Genomic DNA, 26,186 nt, shown 5'->3' with positions numbered 1-26,186 from the left:
ATGTTCCTTGCATGTGGATGTTTTTCTTCTGCAAGTACCTGCTTCAGGATTAGATCAAACATCAGAATGAAGCAATTAAGATTCATTTCCTCATCTTCACACTCAAAATCAATTGTTTTTTCACCAGGATGTCCAAAATTCTTGAAAGGGCTGTGAAAAGGACTACGTATTGGACTCCGAAATGGGCTCTGGAAGGGGCTTGGGAAAGGACTCAGCATGTTGTGCTGAACTCTGCGCCCAGGGTCAGAAGCAACGCTTACCTGAAAACATTAAAAAAAAAAACAAAACATGTCCAAATGACTGTTAGACATTTAGCCAATCTCATTCAATATGAAAATACCAAAAACAGCAAGAACTCTGACGGCGTTGCCACTCCCTTCTGCAGCTTTTGTGCAAAATATACAGGTGTTCCTTAACACCACTGAACGATAAGATACAGTGGAAGTACAGGAACCATATTCTGCCCAGATGTATACATTCTCGTAAGCTAAGTGGCTGACATCCATTATATTACTCCTACTAAGGAGAATTTCAACATCAAAAACTAAACTGAAAACTGGTGCAGGCAGTAAAGCAGCCATCAGGTTACAATGATCTGCTCCATAATCAATGGACACTGACTTTAATAGCAGAAGGCTAATAAAGGAGCTCACCTCAAGAGAACTTTGTTAACTAAGGCTGTACCAAGGATACAGGTAGCTGGAAATGAACTAGACACAATGGCAATAAGCTGTATATGTCTGCACTGATTAATGCCTACACCACAGTAGGCCATCTAAAACAACCTGCGAGCTTCTAGGCATTGCAGGGAGAGACACACTTAGAGGACACATGTAGTCTATTTTCAGGACAGCTACGGTCTGAAAGACCAAACAGTAAGTTTGTCCATTTCTTCTGCTTAGTTTAGAAGTAATCATGGGCTAGGTGTGGCAGTGCTCTCTGCAGGGCTACAGCAAAAGACCAGAAGACCACATGTAAGGAATCATCAACTGCCTAGATGCTGTAGTTCCTTAAATCTAAAGAATCAGGTCTTTCAAACAACCTTGAGAGGTGTCCTGGTGTCCTTGAAGCACTTCATCCAGACTACTTGGAAGTTAAGCCACATCAGACTAAGTGTAGTGCCTACAGATTTATACATGTTTTCTTCTAAACCATAAGCCTTTGACAGACAACTTTAAATCAAATTTTGCATCTCTTGTGTTTGGCAACTAGAAATAAATTCTGCTCTCTCAGAGAGAGAACATACCCAAGCATACCAAATTCATGCCAGAACACAAAATGTCATTCTGGATGACCAGTTGTCTATAACAATTTGTTCGTGATGGTTATCAATAAAAGGTTCGAGGAATAAAAAAAGGTTGGAAGAGATACCGAGTTCCTAACTGTATTATCTTTACACTTTTATATGATAAAATGACATTAACTGAAGTCATGCTGAATTTCCTTTCATTTTCAAAATGTCTAGTGTTTTCAATCAAATGCTGCCATAATGAAAATGGATTTTTATTCTTCATGTGGATTCTAATTAGGAAGATGGTTATAAGCAAAAAAAATTAATCAGGATAAATAACAGTTACCCTTCGAGCTGCAAGATTTCCTGCCAGTTCACTGACTCTTGATTTTCTTTGATTTGCTAATTCTTTTACAGAATTAACTCCATCAGAAAACATGCTGATTAGTAACTGAAGAGGAACAACAATGTCTAGTTCAGACAACACCTGAGGAAAGACAATAAATAAGAAAGCATGAGTTTCAAGTTGGATCACAAATGCCAGCTACTTTATATGCATTTTTGTAAACATGTAACATATATGTACCATTTTTGTAAAATATGTAACATATCTGTATAACATATAATTCAGTTCAGCAAGTTCTGTGCATTTGATTTTGGGATTCAATGAGGTGAAGTGCAAGCTTAGATTTCTGTTAGAATCAGGGCAAAATAAAACAGGCATTTTCAAAATATTTGTTGGTATCCACTCGGTGCACCTTAAGATCAGTTTTATGCACAAACACACAGGGATGTGAGGTTATTCCACAAAAAATATTTCTGTAAAGCAGAAGTCTTACCAACACTTGAATGAAAAACTATTTATTTATCTATTATTACCTAAAACTGAATTCCTTTTTTCATTCTAAGAATCTGGTCAGAACAGTAGCCTCCAGGTGTCAACACAGTGACAGGATTGTTAATTGCACATCACTTAGAGAACATTCACAATCTATTATGCCACCAACACTCAGATAAATATAAGCTCATTTGTACTTGTCATTAACTGTTATTAATGCAAGAAAAATCTAAAAAAAAGCATGCTTTACTTGAAAACTCTGTATACGTGAAAATTGAAATTACAGTCAGGTAAACTTGTCTTTGCAGAGGCTTAATTAAAATAACCCCCAGCAGAAAAGAGGCAATAATGAAAAGTACAGGTATTATTCTGAGGTGCTGTGGAAAATTTTATATCCTTTTTGAATTCATTGCCCTCAGCTGACATGATTATCCCTGTAGCTTTTAATGTGAACACTGGGTGAATGCCAGTTTTGTGGGCAAATATAGCACAAAAAGGGCCAGAGCAGCAGAAAGCTTGGTGGGTACAGAGCTAGTCTAATCCAGCTCTTCATATGCAGAAACAACTACAGCTGTTTCTGGAGTCTGGAATTTATTTTGGAATCTACAGACTGAAAAGTAATGCTGGAAAAAAGTCAGCCAACTGAATGCCCCTAAAGACTCAACTGACAAAGGTTAAAAAAATTCCCAGGCTTCCATTTTTAAAGAATCAGTAAATCATTTAGGTTAGAAAAGATTCCCCAAGATTACTGAGTGCAACCTTTGACTGATCCCCACCTTGTGAACATTGCTCATGATGGGTTAGCAACACCCAGGGTCTGTCTACCAACCATCCTTATACTGGAGCTAAGCAAAGGGCAGAAGGGGTATATCAACTTCGGAAAAGCAGATTCTTTTTCAAAGTTATCAGCTGTTTCAGCATGACTTGTCCAGTAAGAACACTTACATGCAGCCAAAGCAACGCCTGCTCTTGCACAGAAGATGGATACCCTGTGAATCGACAGCTAATAAAGCCAAACATCTCCTCCAAGGAGAAAGGGAGAGGACAAAGCTCAGTGTCAAACATTTTGCTGAAAACAGAACAAAAATGTAGCATCACTGAGTCAGCATGTGTGAGACAGAATAGAAAACTGGTAGAAAGCTAATCTTACTTGCAGCCTCACCCTCCATGGGAGCTGATTTAGCTGCTGATACCACCTGACCTGACTATACAAGGGCATCTCTGAATTTGGTGATGCACCTTAAGAACTGACATCACATATGTCCAGCTCCATTTGATAGCAATATGTTTTCCAACATCCAATACAAAAATTGGAAAATTTCTCATCTCATCAGTCCATTATTCCACTTCTGCACTAAAAAAAGTTTAGAGCAATACCTACAAATATGAACTTAAGGTCAGTTTCAGAGCCCTGTCATCAGTTAAAAGGCAATGTGAAGTTTTACTGTCAAAGTCATAAACTAGACATAAAATTATGTCTCCATCACCATTCTTATTCTGGTGTTTCCTTTGCTCAATAGGGAAAGATATTAGCTAAACATATACATCAATGCCAGCTCTACTAATCCCTGACATTTCTCATCAACTGGACAGGAGGAGAAAGATGGTCCTTCCAACACACTGCAGGAAGCACACTAAAAAATGTGCCTTGCTCACACCAAAGAAACATCCATCTAGTTGGCTCTCGATACAAAGATATCAGGAGCAATAAAAGAAAACTTCCCCAAAGCTTAAATCATTTAGTCTAAACCTAAGATATAAAAACAAATCCGAAGCACTCACTCACTACTGTCTATTGCACACGCAGGCATTTTTATTAGTTGTCACCATCTCACAATACTAAAACCCTCAACAAACATACGCAAAACCAGAATGATTCCAACATATGGATTCCATACATACCTGAGCACTTCCCGAAACTCTTTCAGTTGGTTATTGGGCACTTCCGTCCTTATAGCTTCCAACCATTCTGGCATGATACACTCCCACACCGACTGGTTTATCACATTGTATGGAATCAAGCAAAGGATTCGATTCAGACCTTCCTTTAATTGGGTTACAGCACTACAGGATTTGTCCCAGTATCCACCAACCTATGGGAATTTCCAAGAATTATACTGATGAACAACATTTCTAGTCCCTGTAACATACTCAGTATCACAAATTTGCTCAGTGTGTTGCAGCCAGGAAATTTTTGGAGGTGATCATTAATACCTTCAAGGCAGAATTTAGAATTCAGCCATGAATTCTCAAAAAGGGACAGATTTATTTGGTCAAACTTACACCATCAATTTTTTGCTCTGGGCACCTTGTTACAGTGCTGGGTCTTTATTTTGAAAAACATGGTCCGTACAAGGTGTTCTTTCATAGCTGTTTGTTTAGTGCTTTTTGAAGAAAGGTTCTAAGTGATGGAAGCAAAAAAATATGTTTCTAAGTACATAAGCAATTGGCATACAGAGATTAATTATTCTGACTGACCTCGTCTCACATCTGCTGTTCCTGACTAATGGCTCTAGAGATGCCTGCTGTTTTGGCAGCAATTATTGGCAATCTCAGCCAGCAAACTATTTTTCCTTCATTTATCACAGCTAATTTCATGGCTATTTGTCTAGTGAAGCCTTGCAAATCTGGCAAGTTTTTGGTCTAGTCTTAAGTATTGCAGTAGGGGGTAACAAAACTCAAAAGAGGGTTGGATCCAAGAAAAAAAACCTTGTAAGAGATTACAGCATGAGGTTCAGTTCTTCCTTTTCCTCTTAACCTCAAGGCCATGGTCTCTTTTGCTCAGTTTCTAACATTTGAAGCATCCATCCACCTCTCAAATTGCCTCAGCAGACCTCAATCCTCCCACAGCCAGGAGTACCTTAGAGCAATGGTTCAGAGTGAAACACACATCTGTGCTGGTCATGAAAAAAACACGGATGTACAGTTCATATCTGATGATGTAACACATCACATTAAGTCTTTATGGCCCTTCCAAGTCTAGCCACCTAATTTTAGGAAACAAGTCCAACATGTCCTCTGGACATTTTACGTGAGAGGCTCAGAAAAAGTCTTAAAAAAGCTAATGACTAAGTGGTGAATTCTGCTTCATAACTAATGGACAGAAAGAATGACTCTTTCTCGATGAGGCTGCGCCAATGGTTGCACTTAGGCACCCTGGATAACCTTCCAGGTAAATCTCTCTCTCTCCATCAGCAACAAGCAAACCGTGTCAGACTGGCATCTTGATTGAGTCACTCCAATTTGGTCTCTGAAGTTAGCATCAGTATTCCCAGAGTTCCCTTCAGTTGCAACTGTGTGATTTCATGAACCTTAATCCACAGCTGCAGAGATGAAGTATGCAAAGAGCAAAGAAACATCACTAAAGGACAGGCTTACACCTGGGAGTAGGCAAATGATACCTTTTAGCAAAGACAAGTTTGGGTACTTCAGCAGCATAAAGAAAATGTGCAGCTATCAAAAATGTACAGTATCTTTCCATACCTATAATATTCTTCCAACCTGCCTTCATTTTAGTGTAAATAATGCCTACTTTCTAACATAGCAAAACTAAAAATGCTAAGAAGAGGAAAAATTTCCGAATTCCACTGCTCCCTGTACCACTGAGATTTCTTTGTCCCTTCTGGGAAAGAAAACATGATTTTACTTCAGACTTTAATCTCTGTAGCAAATAAGAGGGTCTTCAGATAAATCATTCTTACCCTGGCAAACTCCATTGGCTTAGGAAGGAGGCACATAACCATGACATCAAACCGGACATCACAAACAGTCTTCAACCACTTAGTAACAAACTGGGGCTTCAGCTTTTCAACCAGGCTACCAACTTCATCATCCATCATGTAAGCTGTAGAGTGAAACCACTGGAACACCATGCTAACCAGCCTTGCTAAACTCTCTGTGGGTGTATTCTCACTGGGCGTGCAAAGGCTCACCTGGAAGAGAGAAACACAAACCAGCTTTCATTTCTAGAATTAAAAGTGGGAATTTTTTTGTCTACTATACCTTGCACATTCTCAAAGTTATGAGGATGCAGATTACATAGGAGACAAATGAGATGATCAGTTTTAAGTAGAGATTGGTACAGGACAATTGACAAAAAATGTCATAACCAGAAAATAACAATAAAAGGGAAAAAATCCAGGCACTGAATTTTTTTGTTTACTTTCAACACTGAAAAAAAATCAGTATAGAGTGCTTTGACAAACATTTTTGTTTGAAATTTAAAATTCCTATTAATTTCTGAAGATACAGTAATACCTAGTAAAATATATGATACACATACCCACACATATGTACCAGAAAAAGACAAAGTCAAATCAAGAATTTAAAAATTCTGAAAGAAAATGCCTATCTAAGGTAATAAGTGATCTTCACTTTGCAAAAAGATTCCAGTCTTGAATGTTAGTCCCCATTTGGGGTAAGAATATGAGTTTTAAGTCCTCAGAAATTCCCACATAATGATTAACATTCTTCTCTCCCTTTCTCCAAACTCTCTAAAATGATACATGGACTGTAAAGTTGTCACAAATCTGAGACCAAGTTTCTACTCCAGTTCACAGGCCAGCACATTGCTAAGCTCTTAATTACATGATGTTGGAGCTCTTAGCATCCTCTGGGGACAGGAGACAAAGTTTTAAGTCAGGTTGCTGCACCGAAAGCAAAGAAAAGATGACAGGAGAATTGAGAAGCTCCTTTAACCACCTGTCACCTATTCATTTCATTTCCTAGTGAAAGCTGCACTCTCAGCACTTGGCAACCTGAAACTGGTGACCACTGCCTCACAGCAAGTGAACAACAGAGAAGTGTTTGTGTCATATCAGGAGAAAGAAACCACAGCTCTCCTTCCCAGAGAAACCAGAACCTATTTAACAAATGTTTTTCCTCCATGATTTTTTTCTTGAGATGTGGCAGCCATCAACCCCCTTGCCAATTCAAAGTACAGTCTTCTACTTCATTGCAGGTTGAAGTTAAGGTGTCTGTTTCTTTGTACTTGGCTCAGTTGAGCATTAACTCAAAGGCAGTATCAGCTGCCAGCCTCTTTAGTAGGAACTCTTAACCCCTATCCAATTTCTTCACAAAAGATAGTCCTTTGATGAAGGAAAAGAGCAACCTGAGATTTCTCACAACCTGTGTGGTCATCTCTGTCAATACCCACTACAGAGAGACCAGAGAGACCAAGAGATTTCACAAGAATAGAATGGAGACAGTGAGTTCTTCCTCCCTGATGCAGAAAGGTACACTTTGAATGTCAGGGATGGGGCATGTACAGTGAAACATAACCTTTTCTGTTTGCACTTCAATTCTACCTCTGGAAATATAGACCTTCAGTCTTTATAAAACATTACTTGATACAGAATAGATGCACGTGGCACAATAAAAAAAATAGATGTCTTTAATTCTAAAACAACACTGAACAACAAAAGCCACAAGATGTCAGCAGAATATAAACTTCATTTATGTAGTCCCTTGAAACTGCAGAAGAGCTTTTTTGGCACTATGGAATTCCACACCTACTACCCTGCCACCCAGAGATCATATCTCTGTTTAGAGAATGGATGAGGGGTCCTGCTATTTGCCCACCTGTCACTAGGTGACTGAAGAGAGAGCCTCAGAAGAAAGGCGAATTGGAAGGAGCCTGAGCAAGAGAATTCTCCTTAAGGAGAACTGCAAAATGCATTTTCTGAGGATCTATCAGGCTGCAGCCTGGCCTGCTCATGAACTAGCCAGCAGCATTCCTGCTGTTTTGGAATAATCTCTGGTAGCTACTGTGGGGGTAGAACTAGCAGGGCTTCATTCTGTCAACCCACAGCAGGTGAATGGAGTACAATGACTGACTGTCCTGGTTTGGGGCAAGTTTGGGAGGAAACTTCCAAAGGGGTTCCTCTACAAAGCAGATTCAAGTAGTGCCTCCTCCAACTGGTTCTGGAAAAGATTTCCTTGGAGAAAAGTGGAAAAAGCTGTTTATTTAACAAGCAAAGTATTCACAAGCATAAAAAATGAATAATATTACACAATAAAACCACTCACTGTCCTGAAAAGATGGCAAATTCAGGCAGTCCTTGCTGTGGGTGCAGCTCGGCTCACTCAGTCCCTTCTACACTGGAAAATGCCCCATCTCAGCCCCGGTGGGGGGATGAGGTGTGAGTTACAGGTGTGAGTTCCCTGTGTTTTTCTGGGTTTTCAGTCCAGAGCAGGGCTGAACAGCTCCAAGAAAAAGAAAAGCCACAGTCTGGGGAATGTCTCTGCCTCAGCTAGCTAAAAAACTAACTGAAGGCAAAGGAGAGCTCTCTCCTGCTGTCCATGCTGCAGACAACACACTCCATGAGAAGGAATGTGGAGGAGCCAGTGCAGGGTCTGCAAACAAACTGCACACTCCTTCTTTCCTCCCTTCGCTCTCGGAACCAGTCTGAAAGGTGCAGAATTTAATATCCAGCATAAACAGAACAGATCACTGGGGAAACAAGCATCATAAAGTCACCCTAGAACACTGACACAACTTGATGAAGCTGGTGCAGGAAGGAACAGCATCCCACTAAGGATCCTCCAACCTATTCAGAGGTAAGAGAGAAAGCTCTGCTTCCAGAAAGGGATGTTGAAAGCTAGAAGGTAAAAAATAGAATTTTAGAGGACTGCCTTTTAAAGTTAAAATAATGGCACTCAACAGGGGGCACTTGTGAATGGAAGCTGATGGCAAATACAAAGTCAATTAAAAAACTGAGAGTGAATAATTCTGTTACACACTTTGTAGCAGACTCAGAAGCAGTCATCAGCTCCACCCAAACTAGTTATGAAATCTCCAAGTCTGACAGCTTCACAGGACAAAGTTTTGCTTACAAATCAGAATAAGTCTCCAACTAAAGCCAAAAAGTGAGGAAAAAAATAAAAAGAGGTAAAACAAACTTCAGAAAGTAAAGAAGAGGCAACCAAGAAGAGAAGAAAGCAAGAATTTCTTACCAAGAACCATATTCCAAACTGGCTCAGGAGGCGTTGGTCATGCTTGTCATCATCTTTATTATCAAAGTCTGTGTTGTCCAGGGAGTGATGGGAAGAGGAGAGGCCCATCTGTCTCCTTCGGTTGAGCTCATGCTCCCTTTGCTCTGCATGAAACTCTGCTTCTTTCAGCAAGCTATAAAACAAGTTTGCGGTCAGCGAATGCACCTTTCAATGGATACAGGTGTCTAATCAAGAGTAACTAGATGTTAAGCCATCAGGTGTCACCACTTCCCTGAAACTAAGCAACATCAAATCCTAGGATTCCAGGCTGACTTCCTCATCAGGACAACACTCACACGTGAGCCATTCTCTGCTAAAGCAGCAGAAGTTCAGCGTCTGCTCTCAAATCACCCCGGCGTAACTAAAACCCACCCGCGCAATATCCACAGGCAACATCGACACGAACGCCCGACCCTGCCTCACACACCAACACTCCCAAGCCGGAGTGCCCCACACGCATTACCTGATCACAGCCTCCACGGTGCACACCAGCTCCTCGGCCCCGCACTCGCGGGTGTTGATGGGCGGCGGCGAGGTCTGGTACAGGTGTGTCTCGGCGGCCGCGCCCACCTCGCTGCTGTGGTGGTTGGAGTGGCACCTCTTGCAGTAGCGCACGGGCCTGTTGCCGTGGCGGCCGCAGCAGCCCGCCGAGAAGCACGTGACAACAGCTCTCCTGACGTGGGAGCTGCAGTTCTGGAAGATAAAAAAGGGTTTGTCAGGCCACAGGCATCAGGGAATGGAGCCGGAAACAGGGATGAGAGTCGGCACCAGGGAGCTGGCTCAAGTGTCGGCAATTTCCAAAATCGCTCTGTGTAAGCACAACGCTGCAACCTCCTGATGCCAAACATCGCTGACCTTCCAGATAGATAAGATCAGGACCAATTGCTGAGCCTGGACTTAAATGTCACAGTCGCTCCTCTTCTGAAACGCCAAACTGACATTTAAGTCATCAACCTCCTGACTTGGAGCAATCTCTAAATTTTACAGTAGTTCTCTTAGCACCTGCTTATGCTTCAGAACGTCTCTTTAAGTTACAGGCAGCAACAGATAGATCCTTACGAGTGCAAAAAAATGGTGCCGCCGTGCCACAGTTTATGCTATGTAAGGATCTGCCTTATCATAGGAAACTGCATAAGCCTTTGAAATAAGCACCTGAAATTTCTGTCACCTAGCAATCCAGCCCAACAGAAAAGCTTTTTTTTACCACATGAGAACTAGAGTATGTTATACACTTTATTCCTTGCTACTAAGGTCTTATTAAAAACACATTAGCTGGCACATACTGCAAGCAGATTCTTTTTGTCAGCAATCTTTTCAGAGCCAAGTACTGAAGATTTTCGGTCCATGTATTTTTAAAAATACACATTTTACAGTTACAGTATGATTTTTGCCCAATTTAGGATTAATCCAAGACTTTAAGAAGATGAGAAGATACATAAACACTTAGATTTAAAATTCATCTCTTGTTCTATCTTCTTCATAAGCAGAGTTATAGAACACAAACAGAGGTCAACTACATAATTGGATTGCTTTACTAATTGCCACTTAAACTCAAACCTACAACTCAAATCAGCATTGCCAATTTTAACAAAAAGAAACCTGCTGCTGCTGAATCATTTCCATCCACCAAAAAATGCATTAATGGATAAATTGTGACATTTTGGAATGGCGCAAAGAAGAACGCACTACACAGTAATGGAATGACATTACACACAACATCAAATCATGCCTCATCACACAAACGGCTGAATCTTACCTTCTTCTGACATATAGCAGAAATTTCAGCTGTAAGGGGAAGGCATACAGAACATGAACACAAAGTGATGGTCTTTCTGGTTTGCTACAGCATCCATGGGAAAACAGACATCCTGCAAGGAAGTCTCTGGGCTAAACTTGTGTTTCCAGATAAGCCAGCATAAGTTAGGACACTGTACACTTAGGCCTATGGCTATTTCTACTTTGAAATGCAGTAACAGCCTTGGTGCATTGAGTGTGGTGTGCTCCGCAACCCATCTCCTTCTGCTTCTGCCTCACAGACAGACTTGCCAAAGCACACCTTGTACACACGACTGGGGCATGCTGTAGGAGACATGGCTCAGGTGGGTCTACACTGCTTGTGAAAGCTCTTGGCATAGAAAAGTAGTGAATATGGATGAACGATGTAGAAGCAGACACTATGTCTGAGGCCCATCATTTCAGAGTGAAATGTTTGCTGATTCAACCTGTAAGCAGTAGCTATTTAATCTGTAGTCCTGGCAACATATGATTCAGTAAGTTTAAATGGCTGATTAAAAAGAAGTGCTTCCCTTAAGTAAATAAAACCTCCTTAATCTGGGTAACATTTCAACTAAAAGCAGACAGCAAAACAATCTCAACTGCTTAAGAATTTTCAGTTTGCAAAGCAAAGAGACAGTGTCTTCATTCTATCCCTGGAAGGGTTATTTTAGATAATATGCTGATTAGTCTGACAACACATTTTGTCTGCATTCCTAGTAGATACCAAAGTATTAGGTTTTCTCACTGGCCAAAGGACAATGATTGGATCAATGACTGGATCATCAAAAAATATTTTATGTCCTTTTCTCACATCCTTTGCAGTGTGATGTTATAGATTTTCAGCAGCTTTTAGAGCTTTCAAATCAGACACAGGTTACTGGAAGAACCAGCCCTATTTTCTTGGACAGCACTGTGGGACACAAATACTTTTTAAAAACTTGGCTCCAATTGTGAATTCTTCAAGGTTTGAAAATCTGTTCAATTGTCTCTGTTTCCTCAGACCTAAAGAGTTGCATAGTATTTCAGATGGAGGATTAGCCAATTCTTCATAGTACTTTAAGGACATTAAGCAGCATTAAGTAAAAACTACTTTAAAATTAAAAAAAATCAACACTATTGAACAGAATGCAGTAGTTGAAGTAGTACAGTATGGACAAATATCAGCATAGCTTTGTACAATTATGATTAGTTTGTACCTGCCCTTAAAATACCTCTTACCTTGTGGCAGAAGAACATCAATCAACCATTCACTGTGATCCCTGTAAAAGTGTATATATAATTAGCTTTGTTTTAATACATACATACATACATACATACATATCTATCTATCTATGTATATATATACACACACACATAAATTTCTTTTTGCACAGAGGAAATTTAGATAAATCAATGTGGTAGGAATGTCATTATTCTGAAGCTGCTTTTTTCAAATGTAGTTTTATAAATTGCAGACTGGTTTATATTACATCTCTTTGTTGTGCTGTCTTACTGTAAATTGCCACTTTGACGATGTTGATCACCATGTTCAAGGCTTTCAAAAATTACTTTTGAGACCTAAATTTATCAAATTAAAAGAGAGTGTGCTCTGAAAGTCTGACAGCTAAGAAATCATGGTGAAGAATAAAAGATGAACACAGAAAAGAAACCAAAGTACCAGTATTGTTTTCTGTGAGTGTCCTTAAAAGCTATGCTTCTCCCAAATTCAATTAGTTTTTCCTGCAGCTTTAACACAGTGATGACTTAAAAAACCTAAGGTGAGATGTAATTGCTTTTCCCACAGCCAGTATAATTTAAAGTTGTCTGACAAGAAAAACACGCCTTTAGGTTCTGAACTACCTGCAACCTTGTCCATTCGAAGTAATGATGGGCACTGACTGTAAGTATTAGTAGATTTTGTATACTAGTGCAAACCAAAGTAGCAATTTAAAGGTAAAAAAGACAACCAAATACAAAAACTAAGTGAGATTATTTTATCTCAGGGCATATTCCTTCCAAGTACTGGCCAATCCTGGATCAATTCCTTTGATCTCTGCTGCTTCATGGTATATCTGAGAGACTAATCTGAAATACACGTTACAAAAAATTAGTGAAAGCTCTGTAAAAGAACTTTCACTGTAATGTTCTGTTTTAAATGACAACCAATACATGAGGACAAAAAGCATTTCGTAAGCATAAGATGGTTCATAAAAAAGGTTTCTCTATCATAGTCAATGTATCCCCAAAGTATCTATTCCTTCAGAGATCTCAAAACAAAAGCTCTGTTTAAGGTAGGTGCAAATGCTGATCATGTGGGGTAAGTATCTGTAATCCTTATCCATACTGAATGGCAGTGTGCTCCATATATTTCAACAGGCTTACCTAAATGAATTATATGCTAATCATACTGCTAAAAAGCAGAACTCCAAAGCTCTGAACTCTGGAGTCTGACAATATTAATCACTTTCCAGCTCTTGGTTTACCTACCCTGCAATTCTTTGGCTGCATTCTTCACAAAGATATAGGGGAGGTGGCTTATCACCCAAAGCCACAGACAGGGATGGGTCAATGCACATCTGAAACATGGAGAAAGAAAAGGATTAACATCTCTGTTCCCTGAAGCTTACTGAAGAAGTTCACCATGTTAATGCTAGGACATAATATATAACACAACTTTGATATGTGTTAGGAGCATTTAGTATTCTGAAAGAAAATACTCAGCATGTAGCCTACAAGGTCTCAAACTATTTATAACAAAGATAGGGATTTGAGAGCCTATAACAAAATAGGACATATTCCAGTGCCAATATTACTGCTTTCTGAAAGACAAGTACGTTTTGTTATATACTCACGTCACATATTCACTATACACTGCCACTTCTTTTCCCCAAAGAGACAGAGGATCCATTGTTTAGGACAAGGTAATGGAAAGGTCTGGATTTTTCTGCCTCAAAAATGCCTCTTCCAGCAAAATCTAATTTTCAGTCATCACAGTTTTTAAGTATAGAGCACAACTGCAGTGACAGAACAAAGACTCACAGTTCCCTTGGCAACACAGGTCCAGACTTTGTCTTGCATTAGCTTTTATCCTTTCACATAAGTCAATTACAGAAAACAGTTACAGTTAACAGCCAGCTCCACACACATTTGTTCAAACGTTTTGTACTACTAAGGAAACATGCAACAGTAGTACGCATACACTGTATCATAACCACTCTGATCAAAATGTTTCCTACTCCATTTGAGTGCAAGACTTTATTTATAAAGACAAATACCTCTTTGAACGTTTCTCATCTTTGTTAACCAAATCATCTATTCAGGACAAAACAGGCCACATTTTTCTGAGTGATGACTGATCAAATCTGGTTCTGTCAAAAGTAGGCTAACAGATCACTCAAAAATATTCAGGTATTTAATCTGAAAAGCTTGAAACTATAATTTTTAAATATTATGCTCTATATTGTTATTAGCCTGAATCCAGTGAGCACTACAGCATGAAGGAACACCTTTCAGCATCTTTCCTGTGAGAGGGATCATTGAAAATGACTGGAGTGGGCAAGAAGGTCGTCCCTTGCAGGACTTTTGAGGTACGTGTCATCATTATGTCCTATCACAGCCTGTGGAAAAGGCTCACAGAAGAACTGTTTGACTAAAGAAATTATATTAGTATAAAACTGATTCCAGGGAAATTGGTTGTACCTACATATTTAACTAGATAAAAATTCAGTAATCACTACACCTAACTGTAGTACGCTCTGGGCTTGGATTGCTGTTCTTGCCTCTGCTATCAAATTGTTCTGTGAGCCTGGTCAAACCTTTTTCATTTTTACTACACACGTAAACAGAAAAGATACAATTTAGCTCCCTCAAAGAGGCCTGCAGAAAAGATAAGTAAAGCTTTAGTGCTATTTGCTCTAGGACACATTCCAAGCAAAGATCATAACCAGAGCAGGTGCATTGTATGAGCTCAATCAAGATACCAAGGTAAACATGTACCTACATAACTGAGATAATGCTTCCTGTACACAGTAATGTTTGTGCACACATTTAAACACATATATGTGTCCAGGAAAACATTTACATGGATTAGCCAGGAGCTAGCTTAGAATTTTATAAAGTGCTCTACAACCATCGCCATGTTTAATTTCAAGATTTCCTCCAGTACTTGCAGGAAAAACCTCATCTTGCTTTAGACAGCCAAAGAACATATTCACAAAGGTGTGGCCCCCTTGGTGTCAACAGGCTTTGCTGCTCCCATAGCACCTGCTTTTGGTCACCTGCACACCCCCACAGCACATGGCTGGGGTCCAAGTACAACCTCCCCCTGCCCCAGACAGCTGGGGTTAGCAGCAGTACCTTCACAGCTGGTTTGTTAATGGCGTTATGGCATTCTATGTGCTGGCAGTGAATAGGATTCCAGGCTGCAAAACCAAAACATGGCTGATTAATAAATGAGAAGAGATATTTATATTCTTTGTGTCTAGCGGTCTCAGTTGAGAACAAGATCCTCTTGTACTAAGTACTATACAAATATGAGTACGATACAAATAGCCATTCCTCAGGAATAATTACAATAATTATTAATAATTATAATAAACAACCTTGAACATACAGGCCTTCTGACTTATTTACAACATAATTAAATGAACTATAGATTCAGCGAGAAAATTGAAAAAGTAAGACACAGAGACATTCATGTTGCAGACTCTTCTTGATTTCACCAGCATCTTGAAATAATTAACTATCCTTCCACTCCAGGAGGAAGATGGTAGGAGTAGCTGAGAAAATTCCGTTACATTCTCAGGCAAAATTAAAACACAGCTATGACCAAGGAAAACTAGTCCAGTGACAGAATGAGCCTTAGCTGTGTAATGACAGGAACAACAAAGGGATGCTCAAATGACATCACTTGGATGCTCTACAGGATTCCCTCAGGTCAAAATACCATGCAACTGCAGAAAATACTCATCCTGTTCTGAGATATATTAGCAAAAGTCTTACATATAAGGAAAAAAATCCAGTCTATCCAGTGCTAGTAACAGTTCAAAAATAATATTATCATGGTGTCTTTGCAGACCTGCTTGCATGGAAGAAGTGATGCAGAGCAGTACATGAAGAATTAACTTATTTTTGAAATAGTTAAGAAAACCCTTCAATGATCAACCCTTCAATGGAAGGCTTTAGAACAAATTAGACAAATTTCTACTGGGAGCCTTCAGGCTGCAGTGTGAGGGAGCCTTGAGTTGGTCTAGGGGTCTTCTAAGGTTTCTTCCAACCCTTCATCTTCATAATTAAAAATGTCACATTCTGGTTCAAAAATTTTAAAAGTGAACAAAACATACGCCATACGACAGAGATTATTTGAAACAATTTGAGACAGACAAGCAGGAATAGCAAGTCATCGGTTGTTGCTGGACAGTCACCCCTGCAGCAGCACTGTCCCATCACTATCTCTGGGGAGTCTGGCAGACAGAGGACTTTGTACCATCCACCTGCTCCAGCTGCTCTCCTGACTTTGTGCCCCATTTTCATCCTGAAACCAACCTTGAGAATTTATCCATTATACTAACTGCACCTGACATCACCTGACTTTTTTTGACAGTAACAGCCAGATAAGAAGTCTTAGCAACAGCAGCAGCATTAGCAGCTGGCACAACAAAAGCAACCAAAGCAATAATTGAAAAGAACACAAACAAGAACTGTTGGGAGGCCCAGGCAGCAGTTTCACAGACTATTTGTTACAAACACGACATTTATTTCTTCTCCTGCTCAGGTTTAATTAATATTGTCAGTAAGACAACGTATTTACATGATCTGGGGTTTTATTTTTCATAACATCTCTTGAAAATGAAGATAAATGGATATTGCATATTGTTAGGAAAGTACAATTTATCAAACAAAAAAAGTCAAAAGACATCATAGAACTGTAAAAATGTGCCTTTAACACTTCACATCATTTTTTTTATTTTGGCCTACACCAAACCAGTTGCACTGACCTGTGTACTGCAGTCCTCTGTACTCACTGATAGCCCCAGGGGGCTTCAAATTGGGCCAATAGTGAAATAACATTTGTACTGCTGGAGGTTTAACTTGAGATGGTCCATAGGCTATTACATATAGCAAATCCTAAGGAAAGATATGTACAAAATGTTTATTTTTGCAAGGTAAAAAACTGCAATTCAATATATTGTACTTCTGTTCAAAGACAGCTGAACACACAAAATTAATACATTTCATGCCTTAAGAAACTTCCTTTGTATTTGCTTTTAGAGACACATTAGATGACCAACTTCAATGCTTCTGAGTTTGATCAGAGCATGCAACAGCAACTGCACCCACCCTACAGTGCACTAACAGAGCAAAACAAATTCTCTGTCCAGCCATGGAGCAAAGAGGTGAAATACAGACAAATACCAGATTCAGAGTAGATTCAGACAACAACACTGCAAATAGTTCTTGTAAAAGTCCAGTCCCACATGAACTGAGAAGCCTGCTCATTATTAAAATTTCAGCTCATTGGAGCCACAACCACACAGTACATAGGAAACAGAGCTCTGTTCTATAAAACATGGAATTGCCTCTGTAAACTAAAAATTAGAGGGACCTTCCTCTCCATAATCCAGAGGGAGGATTGGATATAAAGATCATTTACAACTTCTTGGCGTACAGTCAGTTCAATTTTCAAGCCATCTGGTTTTTATTACTACCCAATCACAGTCATTTCCACAAAGCATATATGATCATAAACTTACTTTCCAAACTTCTTGCTTATATTTCATGAGGCATTCCAATAATTGGCAGTGATACACTGAGAGAGAAAAGACAGCATAGACTTAATATGAACATGGGAACTCAGGTTACAAAAGTGATGTAATCAGTTGACTGGCTTTGCTTTGTCTAACCAAAACTCTACGCCTCATTCAAATATTTCTTATTTTAAAGGGCTTGCTACAGAATCAATACCCTTAGAGTCATCACAAAATATAAGAAACTGAATATTAGTAACTTCTTTCTGCCAAGAAATGCAAGAAGATGATTACCATGAGGGTGTGGTGTTTTGCACAGTAATGGAGATCTTTTTCAAACGCATCTAGTTGAAAAATACCTGCTGATTCCCTAAAACTTTGTCCCTCTTTCACAGTGCAAATGGGTATCTTGTCATTCATCTTGAGGCAACAATGGCAGTCACATGTAACAATATATTATTCCCACATATACCAAAGGCTATAGGAGCCAGTCTGTATCAAGCAAACATGAGAGCCAAGTGAACTACTTTACACGTCTGACTTCCCTAAAACCACAGGGCAACATTCTTCTCTGATGGTTTGAACACAGAAATCACAAAAAGCAAAGACAAAGCATTTAATGAAAAAGCTGACTTCTGCAAGCAGCTTTTAAAAATGGTGTTCTGCTTTTGTTTACCTGTGTGAAGCACGTTAGGATGATGTGACACTCCTCACACAATGCAGTGTGGGGTTCCTCCACACACACTCCATTTACCCATCCATATTAGACAGGAGATAGTTGACAGCTGATGATCATGCAATGTAACTGCTCACTGGGATTAAATATTGTTTTGATTTGGTTATGTGATCCCAATGGTTTCACAGGGACTGCGTCACTTCGGTTTAGATACTTGTAATTATATTTAACTTCATTATAGTTCCATTAACCCTCCAGACAGCATTACCTGTCTTCTTCAGAAAGACAGCACCAGTTGTGAATTCAGTGATACTTGAATCATAGTATAAGACAGTTATTATGAATTTCTGTGGTCAAGGTAAGTGGTACTTCTCTCCAACATTGACATTATATATATCAACACTATATTCTGATGTCAAGCATGAGTAGATCAAAGTCTCCAGTACTGGGCCAAGTCCTATTTCTTCACCACAAAGAGATCTCTTATCTACATAGTGATTATTTCCAGCATGATGTTCAGAAATCTCAGTTTTGACTAAAATAAATCAGTCTTTTCTCATAATGAAAACTTTTCTGATTGCATTTCACAACACCTCCTGACCGATAGCTTCAGAATGAATGATACTCTATGTTGTATGTTTACACATACCTGGATTTGATGTGTACTGCATTGCAATCATCAGCATTGATGATGCAGACAGATTAACATGTGCTGGAACACCTTCTCGTTTTGAAGATCCCACTTAAAAGAAAGGAAAAAAAAATAAATTTTCTATTCTAATAGGAAAATCAGGCGAGAATAGCATGTAACTGATTCCAACTCATGCAGATAAAATTCCTAAGGTGCCATGTCATGAAAACAAAGCAAAAAAAATCCCAAAAAAATCCAAACAAACAAAAAAATAAAAAAATAATTAAAAAAAAAAATAAAGGGAAAGACGTCTAAAAAACTAGAAACACTCTGTATTGGGGGTATTGTATTTTCTGGTGGAAGAGAAAGATGGCTAGGTATTGATCCACAGGGTGCACACCTGGTTTTCCAGATCAGTGTGACTTCATCCCTAAAACTGCATCAACCATTTGCCTTCTCAGGCCCTCTCCTTCAGAATCCACAGATTGCTCAAAATAACATCCCCTGTACAGCCTAGTGCACCTAGGCCTTGGATTGTAGGAGGGGTAAAGAGGAGGGTAAGGAGTCAAGAACAAATGGAAAGTCTGCTGTTGAGGCATGCCAAGGAAGGGCTAGGGCTGGTGATAGCTGCTGGTGCATGGCACAGATTAGTCCTCAGGGAGCATCTGCTAAGAGCTCAAGTTATAGCTACATATCAGAAACATTAGTCCCATTGTTATGTGAACTGTGCTGAAGTAAGGATGAGCAGCAGCACTGAGCATCTTTTACCTCACACAGAAAGTGGCTGGAGCTCCTCCTGGTCTCCCATGAAGTGGGTTACTATTAAATGTATATATTTGGAAAAGCCCTGCAGAACTTTTACATGGCAACATGGCTTTGAAGGCAAGCTCCTACACAGAGATGTCACAAGTATTTTTCCACCCTCACAGCACTTTCCCAAGCCTGGCTGCCAGGACCCAAATACCAAGCATTTGGGATAGAAGCACAGAACTGCAGCTACCCGCTCAGTGAGCTGTTTTCATCCCTCCCATCTGGCTCTCCAACTGCTTAGACAATCTCTTGCATTCTCCCTTTTGGTTTGAATCAGAGCTAAACACTAAGGGAAGGAAAGGTTCTGCACTTGCTTGGAAAGGAGAATGTAACTCCTAGCAGGGAAAGACAAGGAGACTAATTAAAAAACACTCAAATACAAATAAAAGAGGGAAGAGAAAATGGAGAGTTTCTCCCTATCTGTTCTCCATATGACACAACATTACTATGGCTCTCTTCACTGCACTTCATTCATTTATTTTTGAATCTTAACCACACAAATAAGTGCCCCAAATTATTACAGAAAGGTGTATTTTTATGGATTTAAATTGAAAAACATTTGGCAGTTCTAACTGGGCAATTAAACACAGGCATCAGCAAAAAAGTAGGACACAGTACCAAACTGGTAAATTTAAAAAGCAGCAGACTGGTTTCATACAGAAATCTCACCAAAACTGATGGAGAAGAAAGCCAGCATGACAAATGCAAATGCAAGGATGCAATCTCTGTCAAGGGCAGTTGGGGAACAGCATCTATTTAAGTAAACCAAGGATTTGACTCAAGCAGTTATTCTGAGGTATAGTTCTACAGATCTGAGGACAAACAGGGTAAGTCACCACCCTCAGCTGTTCTCTAACAGGTTACAGCAGTGGGAAAAGAAGTTGATTAATGCAACATTCTGTTACTAGCACAAAGAGGGCCTACTGCATATACGTATGAAATATCTCTCAGCAAATTTTGATTTGCACACTGTCATTAGATGTGTCAAAGTTAATAGAGAAAACCTCATTACAATGTATTAAAATTTAGTATTTTACATGGGAAAACTAAGGTCCAGGAGAGTTAGGGGACTTTTCCAAGATCATTGACTGGTCAAATCAGAAAATACAGGCGATAAATTTGCATTAAATATTAATCTCAAAACACTGGACTATGCTTCTTTCAGCATCTTCTGCATGCTTAAATGACATTACTCTTGATGTCTGTACAAAAGTTGTTAATGTTTTCCCATGAAGTTCAGGAATATAGAGGTAGGGAAGAGACATTCTCACAAAACCACAGAATGGCTGATGTTAAAAGGGACCTCTGGTGATCATCTTGGCCAATCCCTCTGCTCAAAGAAGGGCAACTAGAGCAGACACCCAGGGCAAATTGTGTTTCAAGCATCTGCTAGGATGGAGAATCTGCAACCACTCTGGCAAACTGTTCTAGTGTTTGGTCATCCACAGTAAAAGGCTTATTGGTGAAAACTGACCTAATATTGACCCTAATGATTCTCTGTGCAGAAAATGGTTACATTTCCCATTACTGCTCAAGTCCTACCAAGCTTTTTCTCAGGTACATGGACAAGCATTCAGAACACACCTCAAGATCCACAGTGTGCAGGGACTATGAAGTTAATCATGCAACATCTTCACGGAAGGGAAATAAAAAGAAAAAAGAGGAAAAAAGGCAAGGACCATCAGATTCAGTCCTACCTCTCATGGATAGGAGACATTACAGGCACAGCTATTTAGTACAGAACTTAGAGAGAAAGTGCCAAGAAGACAGAGAGGGAGAAAATCAGAAATTCACCACAACATCACCACATTGAGAAAAATCATACTTGTACATCCAGCTATAGTCCAGATGCAAAAAATTATGCATGTTGCTATTGCATCTGTTATTTCAGGAGAAGTTTGCCCATTGATTCTGTATTCAAAATCTCACTCCTGGCACTGAAAGTTCTGAATCTGAAAACAGTGACTTCTTAAATAAACGTCACCTCTTAAACAAAGGAAGAATTCACACCAAAACGCAGCATAAGAAATAAATAAAAATTATAGAGCTATTTCCCTTCAATAAATAGTCACATGGAATTATTTTATGTATGTAAGTAGATTGATGTTCCATTACAATTTAATGACAGATCAAATTCTGACTTGCACAGTCTGATACTATTATGTGCCAAGATAAAACAATACTTGATTGAGTTCTACTTACATATAGCCATAGGCAGAAAAGATGTGCTGAGATACTCTATGATATCCTTGTGCAGAAATGGAGGAAAAGTAGCTAATGTTGAAATCATTGTATAGGGTAAAGTACTCAAAATATCATCACTGAGAAAAGGAAGTAAGCATGTAGTAGTGTAAAAAATTGATTGCCCAAGATCTGTTGAATAAAATGAAAGAAATATAGAATCATTACAATGAAAATGTAATTATGACTATGTACTTCTTGTTTACAAAACTAAAAAATAAATTATATTTAAATTCCAGCTTTCCTCTCAAAGTAATTTGGGTAGTTAATCACTGTAGACAAGTGAGTTCACCCTCAATTTTTAAGTCCCTCCTAAATAGAGGGAAACAGCTGTTGAACACAACTCCAAAGAGTCTGAAGGGAATATCAAAGCTACAGCCTATAAAATAATCAGTTAAAATCCATGTTGATTTTAATCATATAGTGATGAATGTACAATGGCTTGAATTTAAGCAGAGATGTTACTAGAATCAGAATCTGAAATGCACATTGAAGGCCAGATTTTGCAAAAACCATTCTAGTCTTTATCAGTCATATTAAAATTAGAAGTTTATCTTAATTACCCTCAAGAGTTCCACAAAGTATCTCACAGATATTGACTACAGGAAGCGTCACTGTGTTTTTCAAAATCATATGTGATTAAACTACAGATCTTGATTTCCAGGGAAATCATTGAGGCCAAAAGTGGCCAGAGCTTAAAAGGATAGGAATATTTATCAAGATTTTCAATACTTATTCTAATAAATCATACTGTAACTCTTTGGAAAGGATACTTAATAACTGTCCACCATTTTAAGATCCCAAGGGAAGGCATAGTTTATTGTTTATCTGGGCACTGTGGAATAATTGTTACAGTCTCTCCCAAATGAGAGCTGCTGCCCATAACCCTCTGACAAAGGCTGTAGCCCTCAATAAACCCTGAGTATGAACCTGTACAATAATCCAAAGACATCAGAAGGCCTTCCTCCTGCATTTGTTAATTATTCCCCAATTTAAGTACATTACACAGGCCTTCAGTCCCACCTGTACAACTGGAGTGATGTAAAACTGTCTCTGTAAAGCACAGAGATCTGTAGCTGTAAACATCTCGGGTCATAGCAAAAATTAAAACTGGCACTCCATTTCAGTGGTTCTGGCCAGCCTTCTATGCAAGAGTGTGACCAGAGCCTCAGCGCTACACAGTGCTTCTCTCTTGCAATACATCTTCACCAGCTAAATAGTCTTACAGTCTTTGACTGGGCCAAAGATCAGGGTTGCCTTGCACAGCAGTTGTACTTACCAAACAACAGGGAATGTTCTGATTTAAAAATACGTATTTCTTTTAGTTAATTACTAAGCTGAGAAAGAAATAAGTAACAAGTTGTATTGCAAAATTTAATTCCCCGCACAAAAACCATACAAAACCATAAGAATCAGCAAGCAATCTCCCCTTGCCCCAAGCACGAGCCAACCAAATTATTCCTGGCACATATTTATCCAAAATGTTCCTAAAAACCTGCAAGACAGTACACTCCTTTTCCTGTTAATTCATCCTAAGGATTAATCATCTTTATCATATAAAGACCTTTTTTATTAAAAAAAAAAATCCATTGCTGCTATTTAAGTGTATAACTTCTTATCCTGATCAACTATAACCACAAATAGATTGGTTTCATTTATTTCTACTCACAGCAACCTTTACATATTTTCATATGATAATCACATCCCCCTTCCATTTTTCTCTAAGACAGATAAACCATATCTTTTCTGTTTTTTTGTTGGTTTTTTTGTTGGTTTTTTTTTTTTTTCCTCACTGTTCACAATTTCTAGGCCTCAAAACAGCACATATTTTTCTTGAAGCTAGATGGACAAAAATTTTACTCCAGGTGAGGTCTTGCTAGGGCTGTTAGAATAATAAACATAATGCTCTGGGTGTCTCATACATAAAAAAAATGTTTACACATTGCTAGAATAATATTTATATATTAGTGGTTTATGGTCTTCTCTGATCTACTGTTAACACATCTACTGTTAATAGAGAACTCCAGAGTTCTCTGCAGTACAGCTTCCAAGCTAGTATTGCCTCTATTTCATTTCTCTCTTAAGCATAGTGTTTTACATTTCTCCTTTGGAGATACTTCAAAACAGAATGCAACTTGCCAGAATTACTTGAGTCACATATCTTTCACACAAAGCACATGCTAGTAACCATCTTGATAACACTTGTAAACCTAAATTCTATCAGCTAAGTAAAAAAATTCAAATATTTAGTAACACTAGACCTAGTACAGACTCCTGTAAGATTTCCCACTAGTATATCCTACCAGCTGCCAAGCCACTGGTAATTACTCCTAGATTGTTTTCCTTACTCAAGTGGGGACCATGTCCCAGGATTGCCTATTAGGATGTAAAATGACACAGCAACAAAAATATGACTAGGGACAGGAAAATCACACAAGGAGAACCACTGTGTTGCCATAAAAAAAAATATTATGTTTGCTCAGTGTTATTTGTTTTTTACAGGTCTCCATTGACTGTTAATTATCACCAGGTTATCTATTTAGGAAAATACTTTTTTGATAATTAATTAACTCCACCATTTCTAAGAATTGAAGTTAAGTCAACAAGTATCTTGCTGCTTTTGCAAGATCACACCATTTCCTGGTGCAGCAGTCTTGGATTGAAACATATTGCTGCCAGCTCAAAGGGAGTTCAGCACTTAACAGAAACAACTTTCCTCCCGAAGAATTTCAGCAGCATTATCAGAGAGACAATCATCTTCCTATACTGAACTATATAAGTAATACATCATGACACCACAGTGGAAATTAATATTAGCTAGTACATAGGGAGAATACTGGGCTACTGAATACCAGTATGGAAAAGCGAACAGATTAACAAGCCAGACAAATGCAGAGCAGAACTTGAGGAAAACAATACAAACACAACACAGCCACAAAAACTACTTGTAGCTAATTTAAAACATAAGATAATATTGTTTTTCCCTGAGTCAGACAGAGATGCTGCTATCTTTTTCACACAGGAGTATTTTAAAGCCATCTCAAAGCACAATTACCATGGCATTTTCTTCAATTAGATATATACTATATTCTGTGTAGAGATGGACCTTCACCAGAACACTCAATCTGTGTATTTCTTACAGGCCAGATACACATTTGCAAGCTCTTTGTGCGCTTTTAAAAGACTCAACCCAAAAAGACAGTCTGAAGTCATCCCAGCAGATTCAAGTTAAAAATCTGCATATTTTTACACCCACCTGTCTAATTTTTGTAACATACCGTTGTATTTTAGTTACCATCAGCACATCACTAAAAATCAGACAACCTCAGAATTCAAACCCAAATCCACATTTAGCAAAAAAGCATCCTTTATTTAAGAAAGTCAGACAGAACACTTGGATATAAATGCATCCCAGGAGATTTGAAATCCAGATCCAGGTCAGTTTAGGCCCATCTCTTCTACTGGATATATGCATCACTCATGGATTCACAGCACTGGAATCATTCAAGGGCCTGCTTACCATGTTGCCCATGTTGTAGCAAGGGAACTAGATCCAGTAGTGTCACCAGTGTCACGTAAAGTCCTTGATAGTCCAAAGATGGGTAGTCTGATAACTGAGCATCACGACTTTGCTGGCCACGTTCAGATGGAGCATCTCGCAGGACGCTGTAAAGGAGGGAGCGAGTAACAGTAGGGTTGATGGAACTGACCTGTGGTCTTAGAGATGGGGTGAGTGGGAATGGCACAGGAAAAAGACACATGGTCATGGGCACTGTCAAATTGGAGGCATCTTGATTCTCCTTCTTCCCTGTGCGGGACAAAATGCTGTTGGGGGGACAAAGAAAAAAAAGAGACAACAAAGACACAAAGAACAGCACATTACATTGAAATGACACTATAAAACAAATAATAAAAGACCAGATATATCCCACATAAGATGCAATCACTACCGAAACCAGCACGTCTACAAATCTAGTAACCATTTACTTCCATGCTTCAAGGCAAGAGAATTAGAAATCGACATCTAGGAAAATTTCATTGCATCTCATGTGTTATCTGGTTCATAAGGAGCAAAAATATAAAAATGCATGTTTCAGTGCCCTACCCATGTTTCACAGTTAAGAAAAATTCTAAGACTTAAAAGTGTTTAGCTGTGTCAAAACAGGCTGGTATTTTGCTCTGAGATTCTAAGTATTTTGAGAGATTTATTTTTCCCCCCTATAATCTTTTGAGCCAACTGACTGAAAACATGCAAAATATAGGTG

The 26,186-nt window shown here is 38.9% G+C and overlaps 1 protein-coding gene across 1 annotated transcript in view; it reads right to left on the bottom strand.

The window, feature by feature from the left end:
• UNC79 (unc-79 homolog, NALCN channel complex subunit) overlaps positions 1-26,186 on the bottom strand; it is a 103,105-nt gene that overhangs the window by 71,608 nt on the left and 5,311 nt on the right. Inside the window, exons 2-17 of the mRNA XM_066321798.1 lie at positions 25,442-25,746; positions 21,883-22,053; positions 18,889-18,981; positions 17,570-17,625; positions 16,814-16,943; positions 15,174-15,238; positions 13,305-13,393; positions 12,057-12,097; positions 10,819-10,847; positions 9,526-9,755; positions 9,024-9,195; positions 5,771-6,001; positions 3,972-4,162; positions 3,015-3,138; positions 1,578-1,718; positions 39-260 (exon numbers count right to left, since the gene is read on the bottom strand). Of these exons, the coding sequence (XP_066177895.1) occupies positions 39-260; positions 1,578-1,718; positions 3,015-3,138; positions 3,972-4,162; positions 5,771-6,001; positions 9,024-9,195; positions 9,526-9,755; positions 10,819-10,847; positions 12,057-12,097; positions 13,305-13,393; positions 15,174-15,238; positions 16,814-16,943; positions 17,570-17,625; positions 18,889-18,981; positions 21,883-22,053; positions 25,442-25,688 (2,232 nt within the window). The 5' untranslated portion in view covers positions 25,689-25,746. The remainder of the gene's footprint in view (positions 1-38; positions 261-1,577; positions 1,719-3,014; positions 3,139-3,971; positions 4,163-5,770; positions 6,002-9,023; positions 9,196-9,525; positions 9,756-10,818; positions 10,848-12,056; positions 12,098-13,304; positions 13,394-15,173; positions 15,239-16,813; positions 16,944-17,569; positions 17,626-18,888; positions 18,982-21,882; positions 22,054-25,441; positions 25,747-26,186) is intronic.

This window comes from Sylvia atricapilla, chromosome 6 (assembly GCF_009819655.1).
Source record: "Sylvia atricapilla isolate bSylAtr1 chromosome 6, bSylAtr1.pri, whole genome shotgun sequence".
Classification (NCBI taxonomy): Eukaryota; Metazoa; Chordata; class Aves; order Passeriformes; family Sylviidae; genus Sylvia; species Sylvia atricapilla.
This window is presented reverse-complemented; position numbering and strand designations above follow the sequence as displayed.